This window comes from Hemibagrus wyckioides, linkage group LG13 (assembly GCF_019097595.1).
Source record: "Hemibagrus wyckioides isolate EC202008001 linkage group LG13, SWU_Hwy_1.0, whole genome shotgun sequence".
Taxonomy (NCBI): Eukaryota; Metazoa; Chordata; class Actinopteri; order Siluriformes; family Bagridae; genus Hemibagrus; species Hemibagrus wyckioides.
In genome coordinates this window covers 3645260-3657296 of record NC_080722.1, presented here as the reverse complement: position 1 = coordinate 3657296, position 12037 = coordinate 3645260, and the positions used below count along the sequence as shown (strand labels likewise).

General features: G+C 37.7%; 1 protein-coding gene across 1 annotated transcript; it reads left to right on the top strand.

The window, feature by feature from the left end:
- The first annotated feature begins 7131 nt into the window (after positions 1-7131).
- Positions 7132-11100, top strand: LOC131363613 (CD226 antigen-like). The gene is made up of 5 exons (XM_058406330.1): positions 7132-7135; positions 8232-8549; positions 8672-8974; positions 9277-9380; positions 10525-11100. Exons 1-5 carry the CDS (start codon positions 7132-7134, stop codon positions 10549-10551), a joined length of 756 nt encoding a protein of 251 aa, XP_058262313.1. The 3' UTR covers positions 10552-11100.
- Positions 11101-12037: the final 937 nt, after the last annotated feature.

Sequence of the window (12037 nt, the reverse complement as noted above, 5' to 3'; positions counted from 1 at the left end):
ATCATGAAGATCAATAAATGAATGATTTTGTTTTTAACAAGAAAGAAGTGTTTAAAATACTGTGATTGAATTATAAAAGGGAACATTATTTTGACTCGATTCCAGACAATTAAGATTCAAGAGTCGACTCTGAAAAACCTCACTGTTTACACCGAAAATCTCAACCAGACGTCAGTCATCAATAACTGTATGATCAAATTATCTTGATAAAGATTGCGTACAAATGTCTGATTTAAAAAGTTAAAAATACGTGACAAGAATCTTTCATAAACCATTACAGTTAGTAGTTGAGTTTAAGACATAACATCCAGAACATAACAGAAGCTGCCTTATACACATATTAATATTATTAGTATACTTTATATAATTATACGTTAATTAATATTGCACTGTTTATTTTATTATATCTCGTTTCCTGTCTTTCCATAAGTTGTTGTGCAGAATCGACTCAACTGATTCATATTCACTCGACTCAGAATCGGAGTCCAGTCCAGAATTTCTCGTGTTGAGCAGCCTAGATCAGGTACAATGTCATTAGAGAATGTGGTCATAAAAGTGTTGGATGAGTCAAGTCCAGTCTCGAGATGTCTTATTATTGACTTGAACTTGTCTCTAAATCAATAAGATTTATTTGTATTTGTACTTGGACTTGTTTCAATCTTGAGCCTTGATCTCACCTGAGAGTTTGTAAGAATATTCTGTGTGTTGTCTTTTCTTTTGCAAAATGTTTGTCAAGAAGTGAAACTACTTAATCACTGAGCAATGTACGAATGAAGCCAACTAGTTGATGTGAAGTGTAGACCTCAAAAAGGATTCGATTCTCTTGATCTTTGACTCTATGATTCATTTTGTCTCCTTAATTACTTTTCAATCTTCTGTGACCTAAACACGGTATGAACACAAAGGAAAGAAAGCACAAAACACTTGACGAGAATATTTTTTAATCCATTTGTAACAACATAAGTATTATGTTTGTGAGAAAAATATTCTTTACAAAAATAAAGCATTATTTAATTCAACAATTCTACTATTTGCATTACTGGTAGATGTTAACCAGCATTATGTTGCTATATACTTGTACTATGCAATGACATACGTGTACAAGACATTCAGTCTTGCTGATCCGACATAAAACTGCTCTGAAAAAGTATGAGGTGAAGCAGCCAGTAGCTCTGCCTCAGTGACTGAAGGGGACGTGCGAGAGCCCACGGGTTTGTGCTTTTTCTGCTGTTGCTCGACATGTTGCCAGTACTGATACACTAGCTAAAAAATCTAATCTAAGTGAAGAGTGTAATACTCCTGAAAAGAAGATTAATAAAGAAATAAGGAAATGTGCTGCAGTGATGGCTTTCTTGACTCTGACAGCAAAAATGGAAGATTCTATATCAAAGCAAAACTGGACATCCAATCAAAACAGGAGGTAATAAATAACCATTGACCAGTGTGCAAGCAGCCAACTGGATGGTGAATTTAAGCTACTCTATTACATATAAATATGGCTTATACAAGATGGAACGAAAATCACTCCAGGACCATGGTGCATGCAACAGTACTTAAGATTGCATGAAGTGCAAAGATGCAACAGAGCGAGATGAGTACAAGACAATAAACACAACAAAACAGCAGTTGTATTAAAACTGGAGCAGTCTCTGGATTTGAGAAAATTCCTCAAATCAAGCTGATGATCCCTTCAGGGATGAACAATCCTAGTAGCGCATGCAGTACTGAAAGCATTTAGTGTGGCTGGTCAGACTTTACTACAGACATGTTAAGAGTGACAGAATTTTCTGCTGATGACAGCAAGCACACTTACCGAAAACTTTCAGCTTTACGTCAGTAACTGATTGTCCATTACAGCTGCACATGTAGGAGCCGGCATCATTGTAGGCTACTGAACTGATGGTCAGGGAGAAATCTCCTCTGCTTGTATCTCCTGACACTGAATATCTGCTTTGTGAATGCTGTTGTTTGGGACACATCCCACTCGGAGCAACGATGGCTCTTTTAGGAAGGAAGCGGATCCACCGAACCTCTGGACAATGTCCTGAGCAGCTACACGGGAGGGTCAGGGGTTTATTCACCATCGACTCTCTGAAGATGAAGGCTTGGCACTGCTCCATCAGCAGGTAAACTAACAGATCAGAGAACAGATCAGAATAGACATTTTGAACATGTGACACACTCGAGTCAGAACAGTTTCCTGTCCAGAATTTACAGCTGTTTCTTTTGGAAATCGATCCTCGTTCAGGTGATCTCGTTCAGGTGATCTCGTTCAGGTGATCTCGGCCTGAGTGTTTTGGTGTGGATCTGAGTGTGATTGCTGTGTTCGTATATGTTTAAACAAACAGAACCAAGGGACAAAACTCACCAGGTTCCAGAAACAAACGCTGCAGACTTCTGAGAATGTTAAAGAAAGATCTCACACTAGTGACTACAACTTTCTCTGAAAGAAGCACATGTACACTGCTGCTTAGGTGATACTCTGAACTTTACTCCATCAGTACCTTGTGTGTAATGAAATGTATACACCTGAAACTAGAATATCTTTCAGTAAACAGGGCAGGTCTACTGTGGAGTTGGACTACTGGATTAGACTTTAGATTAGACTGATGAAACATTTAGATTTGAACATAAAGACATTACAGTGTGATTATTGGACCAATATGACTTAAGATAATGTAAAATTACATGACATTCAAAAATACTTAATATGACACTTTTCTATTTCTTATAGGAGGTGATGAAGTCTAAAGCAGGAGAAGTCTCATGTTCAAGATGATTTTTTCCATTTATTTAATAAAGGGCAAATAATACAACCAACACACACCTCTAAATTGAGCAGCTGCTTGAATTCATTGATATTCCTGCATGAGAAAACTATTAATTCATACATACTGTAAGTGAACTCTACATTATGGGAGGAATCTCCCTTCTGTCCAAAATGAAACAGAAACTCTGATTAACGCGGTGTCTCCTTCAGTCCCCAGAATAAAATACTACTATAAATGTAGTCAATGTAGTAATCACTGTACATTATGTGTTAATATTTTCAGATAGTTACTGCAATAATAGTCGCTGCTGTTGTCTGTCCGACTGAAACCCATTCAAACCAGTGGACAGTCCAGATTATTTTGGCAGAGGTGATAACCACGTGAAGGCGAAACAGCTGAATAAAATGGATATAAAATGCTGTAATCTCTGTCACTACCCCACAACTAGTCCGCTGTTAAACACGTTTAGAGCATTTCAGTAGACTGGCTTTAATCATGATGGTTTGTCCTGCATCTCTACAGCAGATACTGCTTGAATCCTTCATCATTATGTGTTTTATAGAGAATTAGAAACAGTACTTACCCATCACAGCCATGTCAGGGTTTAATACTGGCTTCATGGTGTGTTTTTATTAAGAACGACAGACCTACAACATATAATCTCGAGTCATTTGACATGCACTGTGTGTTAACTGAGTTCTTGTTAAAACAGTAAAATAAGCATTTAAAATGACTAAACAGAAAGATATCAGCTGACACTGCATTTACTTCACAGCAGCAAAATAAAACAAAGAAAAAAAACCTTACCCTGCAGCATGGAAGTTGCAAAGACTCAGTGACTGGTTATGTGAACCACGAAGCAGGTGAGTGTTAATATGGATATCTCTGGTTCATCTACATGACTTTAACTGTAAACTTCCTCGGCAGCTCGGTGGCCTCAGTGGCTGTTTGATTCTTTTGTGTGAATTCTTTGGGGAACTACAATTACTCATTTAGTGGCTCCAGTTAACACTGAGTGTGAATCACGCTGCCATTTTACCAAGCACATATATGAATATACCAAAAAAAAAATGTTCTGATAGACAACATGTTTCATCATCAGCATGGGTCATTGTTGACTGAAGGGCAGTTGATTACAATTTGATTTTACACCAAAACATACATTTAGATGCCCTTTTTATTCAAGGCATCAACCACTGGACAAATACTAGAATGGATACCGTGTTATAAATCACTAGCATAAAAAACAAAGTTTACACAATTGTATCTGTAACACTTTTCATAAAAAAGGCCAGAACTCATGCTATGCTTTTGCTACATCTGTGTGAAATATGAAAAACAGAACTTTTTCCTTAGAGATACTTGGAGCTTTCCAATGATATAGTCTGTTGAGATTTTAGGTTTATAAAATGATATTTAGTGTTTTTAATATGAAATAAAGGAGTAGGTGATTTATCTTCATGATGCTTCGCCTCCCCAAGTCACAATACTCTGGTACAAAAAGATCAAACTCAAGGTGTAGCACAACATCCCAATTTTATTGTCCTAGCATGGACCCTCAGAATTAAAAAACACTAATTAAAACATCTGTGTGTCAGTAGTAAAAAGCCATAAAAGTAAGAAATCTCCAAGACTCAGAAGGGTTGGGCCTGCTCACATGCACCACCTGTAAGAGAGAAAAGAAAGAAAGAACACTCACAGCATGCACTGCAACCAAACAAATCTTATCTTCACCACTATAGTGCCAACCGTCACAACACAGCCAACGCCACCCCACAGGGATCACCTACACAAAGGAGGCTAAGTGTTGATGCAGGCCCAGTCCTGTACAAAACCACAAAACACTAACAAGTGAGGAGGGAAACCACACAGATAAAACCACACAAACTACCCACGCACTGTCATATGTGATCTTTTATCGTCGTTCCTAACTCCATTTTTGAGAAGAGTTTTGTACATTTCATTGTGAATTTTTTTATTTTTTATGTTTGTTTTGTTAAATAGTAGTAACACTGTAAATAAAGCCACAAACTAACTGTAAATGCGGTTTCAGCCTAGTTGTCTTCCTGTCTGGTGATATTTTATCATCCGGTTTAGTGATATTTTAAAAATCCTTATTTAACTGTTTTAAGAAGTACTGAGTTATCTCCAAGGGTTACCGATTCACAATGCAAGTTGAAAAATGTTCCTCAAAGACTAGCTGGATGCACCAGTGGAAACACTGTGGAACGCGCCTCCTCTCCCCAACAAAACATGACTTATGAAATATGATATGATAAGGAAAAACTAATGCATATTAATTCCAGTTTCGTCAGAACATCCGATCTCTGCCCACTGGACAGAAGTGACAGAACTCAACACTGAATATAAATACACATTACTCAGTCCTGACTGCTTAGTAGACGAGATGCTCGAGGAATGGAAAATGGGGCAAGAGGGCCAGAGGATTTCAACACTGTTTTTTTAAATTGTGTTTGTGTACATTTCCCCAGCACTAATGCTAAGGAGGCACTTTGTGAACTCTTGGGGCTACTATCGGAATGCTCATCCCAACGGATTGTTTATTATCTTCGGAGATTTCAACAATGCAAATCTCAGATCTGAGAAAATTTTCAAAATCGTTAACTGAGATCCCCACCACCAATACAGAGTGACCATTCTCCACTAAACACTGACGGGTCCAACATGGAGATCGTCAATTCCTTGGTGTTCACCTGGCAGAGAACCTCACCTGGTCACTCAACACCAGCTCCATCACCAAGAAAGTCCAACAGCATCTCTACTTCCTGTGAAGGCTGAGCAAGGCTTATCTTCCACCTCCCATCCTGACCACCTTCTACAGAGGGACCATCGAGAGCATCCTGGCAAACCTGAGTGAGAAAGAAAATATAATGAATTTAATGAACTCCTTTTTTAGTAACAAGACTCTGCAATGATGGGAGGAGTCAGAAAAACGATAGGATTTTATAAAGTTGCATACTATTTATGTGAATTAGTGTTTATTATTAAACAACATTACATAAAAATGCTCATGTGAAACATGTTATTCTTGCTTACCCTCTCTCCCTAATTAGCCCCTGATGTTTCTGGCTCAGCCCCTGATGTTTTAAATCCTAGAAATGCCCCTTGTACAGTCCATCAAAATTTTATCTTTTAACCCATCACACGTATTTTTTATTTTTTATTTTTTATTGGATGTTATGTAATTTTACATTTTCTTTATGTGACACTTTTTTCTCTCTCTTTTAGGAGGTGATAGAGAAGTCCAAAGCAGGAGAAGTCTCATGATCTAGTTCATTATTTTTTTCTCTCTTTTATTTATTTAAGACAGGCAAATAATACAACAATCAACACACACCTCTAAATTGATCAGCTGCTTGAATTTAGGGCACTAAAACTGTCTAATGGATGTTAATGCTGCAAGAATGATTTCTGCCAGTGGGAAAGCACCTTAAACGGGCTTTACATTAAGAATAATATTAGATTACTTTTAGATTTAATTGACTATAGACTTCTTATCTCAGAAGATATTATGATGTTACTTATTGACTTTTATAAAGTATTCAGTGATATTGAACAGGTAGAAGGTATTAAACATGATCAAAATCAGTGGTTATTTTGGCTGTTTTTCTTCAGAAAGTAATTTAAACGCTCGATAATCGCAAACAATAAATACATGATTACAGAGAATTATTTATTTTGTTCATCTATCCTGTTTCCCATTAAGAACCGTGTTGAAATCACCGCCACAAATGACTTCCTTCAGCAGAGTTTTAATTATAATTGATTAATATGTCTTTCAACATTAAAAAAAATAAAACATTTAAAACATTCGGGTTTTTAATTTAATCTGCTTTACATCAACTAGAAGAATGATCCAACAACACTGATCAAATATTCTGTGATTCTTTACCGGTCCGGAAAAGGAGTCTGTTTAAATACCGCCACCTATTTACTGTTCTACTGAAAGCGGTGAAGGTTTAGAGAAGAAGAAGCGCAAATTTCCTCCTCTAGTTTTACTCGTATACCCCAGTGGGAGCAGCAATGTTTCCCGGCACGTTTTACACCTTACATTGTGAAACTGTAAGTTTTTTTTTACTCTTTTATTGTTTGTTTTGTTAAATAATAATAACACTTAACAAGTAAATACGGCCAAAAAATTGTTATCCCTAGTTATCTTCCTGTGTAGTGATATTGTAAAAATCCGTATTTAACTGTTATAAGAAGCTCTCAGTTATCTCATAGAGCATTAGTGATAAGTTTCTGTTTTTTTTTTTTTTACAGCGCGTGAAATAACTCTGTAGGTCTGCTGTTCTGAAACAACATCATGAAGTGGTTTTTAAGTCCTGTCTTTCCTGTGATGGGTAAGTGATACTGTTAATAATTCTCTATAAAACACATGATGATGATTAAAACAGTAACTGCAGGAGAGATGGGGAGGAGAGATGATAGGAAAACCTACCACATTCCACAGCAGAGAAGTCTCCACACTCGCGCTGTTCCCGTTCGAGTATTGTGATTACCCACTAATGTTACCTCTATTCAGACCAGATTCCAGTTTCAGTGGATAGCATCAAGAAATCTGGACTGTCCACTGGTTTGAAGGGGTTTATATTTGCAGTAATTCTCTGTGAATATTAACACATAATGTACAGTGATTACTACATTGATTAAATTTATAGTAGCATTTTATTCTGGGGACTGAAGGAGACACCGCGTTAATCAGAGTTTCTGTGTTTCATTTTGGACAGAAGGGAGATTCCTCCCATAATGTAGAGTTCACTTACAGTATGTATGAATTAATATTTTTCTCATGCAGGAATATCAATGAATTCAAGCAGCTGCTCAATTTAGAGGTGTGTGTTATATTAAGATAATGTAAAATTACATGATATCCAAAAATACTTAAGTCATGTTGGTCCAATAATCACACTGTAATGTCTTTATGTTCACATCTAAATGTTTCATCAGTCTAATCTAAAGTCTAATCCAATAGTCCAACTCCACAATAGACCTGCCCTGTTTACTGAGAGATATTCTAGTTTCAGGTGTATACATTTCATTACACACAAGGTACTGATGGAGTAAAGTTCAGAGTATCACCTAAGCAGCAGTGTACATGTGCTTCTTTCAGAGAAAGTTGTAGTCACTAGTGTGAGATCTTTCTTTAACATTCTCAAAAGTCTGCAGCGTTTGTTTCTGGAACCTGGTGAGTTTTGTCCCTTGGTTCTGTTTGTTTAAACATATACAAACACAGCAATCACGCTCAGATCCACACCAAAATACTCAGGCCGAGATCACCTGAACGAGATCACCTGAACGAGATCACCTGAACGAGATCACCTGAACGAGGATCGATTTCCAAAAGAAACAGCTGTAAATTCTGGACAGGAAACTGTTCTGACTGGAGTGTGTCACATGTTCAAAATGTCTATTCTGATCTGTTCTCTGATCTGTTAGTTTACCTGCTGATGGAGCAGTGCCAAGCCTTCATCTTCAGAGAGTCGATGGTGAATAAACCCCTGACCCTCCCGTGTAGCTGCTCGGGAAATTGTCCAGAGGTTCAGTGGATCCGCTTTGTTCCTGATGGAACCATCGTTGCTGAGAGTGGGATGTTTCCCAAACAACAGCATTCACAAAGCAGATATTCAGTGTCAGGAGATACAAGCAGAGGAGATTTCTCCCTGACCATCAGTTCAGTAGCCTACAATGATGCCGGCTCCTACATGTGCAGCTGTAATGGACAATCAGTTACTGAAGTAAAGCTGAAAGTTATCGGTAAGTGTGCTTGCTGTCATCAGCAGAAAATTCTGTCACTCTTAACATGTCTGTAGTAAAGTCTGACCAGCCACACTAAATGCTAAAAGTAATAAGGTGATTTGTTTTTGTTTATCCGGAAGTTCCGACATTTGTAAAGGCTTTGGAGGGGGAGAACGTCACCCTCCCGTGCTACGGAGACACTCAACATCACGTTAAAGATGTAAAATGGAAGAAAGATGGACACAGGGTTCTGCTGTACACTCCTGCTAACAGATCGGTGACTACTGAAAGCAGATTTACGATGTCAGTAGAAGGCTTTCTAGACGGTGATCTCTCTCTCCACATCAGTCCAGTTCACCCGTCTGATACAGGATTATATCAGTGTCTCATCCATGATGAATCTCAGGACGGAGAACCAGGAGCTGTTTTACTGAAGGTAGAAGGTAAATGGATCTCTTATTCTAATGATACTTCCAGACCTTGTACACTGAAAGTTAAAGGTTTTGTTAAGTTACTGTGAACTGAGTGAACATTCCAGTCTAGTGTTTATTTGTAAATGCAGTCCCACTTTGTACTGTTTTGTACTGATGTACTGTATAGTCAGTCTCCATGCATGTCAGGTAGCATGTTAACATCCAAACAGACACAAAAAATCCCTCTTAGTGTTGACGCTTCTACAGTTTCTCAGTCTACAGCTTTGAACATTTCCTAATAAATAATCTAATTGTTGTTGTTTTTTATCCAGGGCTACAACAATTCACAACCAACAACAACGCTCAAGTTTCAGTACTGCATGTGCTACTAGGATTGTTCATCTCTGGAGGGATAATCAGCCTGATCATTTACACTGTGAGAAAATACAGAGACCGATCCAATGCAACACTGCGGGATGTTTAGCTTCTATTTTGTTGTTTTATTGTCCTGTGTTCTTACTGTCCTGTGCTCATCTCGTACTGTTCTGTATTTGCAACTTATTCAATCTTCTGCACTTTCAGAGTCAGATTTACAAATATATGAATTCAATAGAGTAGATTAAATTTACAAGTCAACTGGCTGCTTGCACATTGATTACTCGTTATTTTATACCTTTTATGAAGTGTACAGGAAATTGTGACAGGAAATTGTGACAGGAAATTGTTTAGGCCAAAAACTGATGAACAAATAATGAACATGTTGAAATTTAGAGAACTAGATCTCAAGAACATGTGTATTTGGGCTTTATGATCATATTTGTTTATGTTCTTTAAGGGTGCCAATAATTCTGTAGTTGAGTGAAAGAGAAACTCTGATACTGTACTCTGATCTTCAGTGATTTGGTTATAAGCAAGTGATATAAAGAAACCAAATAAATCAATTTAAAATCATATTTTGGATCTGATTTGAATTAAATTAAATACTTTGAATGAGTATTTGAATATAAAAGTAATCACTCTAACATGCAGGGCTTTTTATAAACTAAAATGTGAGAATAACCACTAGATGGCGCCAGAGTACACACATTCTAGCCTGCATTATTAATCCCCCCTCCCCCAATTTCCTTTTCAATAAAGCATCATGAAGATCATAATGAAATTATTTTGTTTTTAGCAACAAAAAGGGAACATTATTTTGACTCAATTCCAGACAGTTAAGATTCAGTAGTCGACATTGACAGATGAAATAATCTGAAGAAATGAGTTATGAACTAAATCAGGGGTCTAGGATTTTAAACATGGGGGTGGTAAAGGTGGGCCAACATGACACTTCTACTGTAATTATGTAGTACTGAAGGGGTTTAGTCGATCTGGAATAATGATTTAACTGATGATGATGATGATGATGATGATGAATATCATGGTAACAGTGGACAATCTGTAAGTTAAAGATTTATTATACATTAAACCAACATATACTATATAAAGATGTGTAATTTATTTAAAGGTGTTGTAGAGACATGAGCTTGTTTATACTTTTTCATTTCATTGTCTGTATCGCTTATCCGATCTATTCTCAGGTCACGGGGAGCCTGTGCCTATCTTAGGCATCATCAGGCACCAAGGCAGGATACACCCTGGACGGAGTGCCAACCCATCGCAGGACACACACACACTCATACACTACGGGCAATTTAGAGACTCCAGTCAGTCTAGAAGCATGTCTTTGGACTGTAGGAGGAACCCAGAGCACCCGGAGGAAACCCACCAAGCACAGGGAGAACATGCAAACTCCACACACACAGTGAGTGTGAGCAAGACTCAAACCCAGGACACTGGAGGTGTGAGGCGAACGTGCTAACCACTAAGTCACCATGCCTCCTCTTGTTTATACTTGACAAGATTCATTTTTTATCCATTTGTAACAACATTACATAAAGAATTATATTTGAGAGAATAAAGAATATTCTTTACAAAAATAAAGCATTATTTAATTGCATAGTTATTCAAACTGTTGTAGGAGAACACAAATAAAACAAACACATCAAGTCAAGTGGGTTTTATTTTCATTTTTCTTTATAGCTTGTATACAATGGAACAAATTTGTCCAGGACGAATTCAACAATTTTACTATTTTCACTACTGGTAGATGCTAATCACTATTATGTTGCTATATATCTGTACTATGCAATGACAATAAAGTTTTATCTATCTATAACCTCACCTCGTTCTGTGATAAAAAAAAAAACATAAATTGCTGATTTTCAAATTTTTGGCACCCCCACATTAAACATTTGTATATTTTAAAGAGGTGTTTCATATGTAACATGTTTTTTGGGGTGCCACAAATTTTCCATATGATTTAATTAACTATTTTAAAATAGGGGGAAATCCACTGAGAATTATCTTCCATTGAGCAAGTGGACCAGTGGAAAGGAAAAAAGAAGAAAAAAGATTGGAGACCCCTTTAATACAAGAAAAGGACAGTGACAGCACTATTCTGAGAGTTAATATTTACCACAATATATAACTAACATCACAAAAATTCCTGAGAGACAGGATTTCTCATGGGGAGAAGGAGAGGGAGGAGGAGTGGCCGAGGACAGTTACACACAGTGAGGGGGCGTGGCTGAGGACAGTTACACACAGTGAGGGGGAGTGACCAAGGGCAGTTACACACAGTGAGGGGGAGTGGCTGAGGACAGTTACACACAGTGAGGGGGAGTGACCAAGGGCAGTTACACACAGTGAGGGGGAGTGACCAAGGGCAGTTACACACAGTGAGGGGGAGTGGCTGAGGACAGTTACACACAGTGAGGGGGAGTGACCAAGGGCAGTTACACACAGTGAGGGGGAGTGGCTGAGGACAGTTACACACAGTTCAATTCAATTCAATTTTATTTTTATAGCGCTTTTAACAATGAACATTGCTTTACAGAACATAGGAACAAAAAAAAACTTAGTGTAAAAAGTCCTAGATGTTAGACAAAATCATCCCTAGTGAGCGAGCCTGAGGCGACTGTGGGGAGGAAAAACTCCCTTAGATGGTATGAGGAGAAACCTTGAGAGGAACCAGACTCAAAAGGGAAACCC

Excerpts from the sequence above, each read along its gene's own strand:
- LOC131363613 (XM_058406330.1), top strand. Across the intron at positions 8,550-8,671 it reads AGTAAAGCTGAAAGTTATCG|TTCCGACATTTGTAAAGGCT; the intron begins GTAAGTGTGCTT and ends TTTATCCGGAAG. Across the intron at positions 9,381-10,524 it reads TCAGCCTGATCATTTACACT|GTCACGGGGAGCCTGTGCCT; the intron begins GTGAGAAAATAC and ends ATCTATTCTCAG.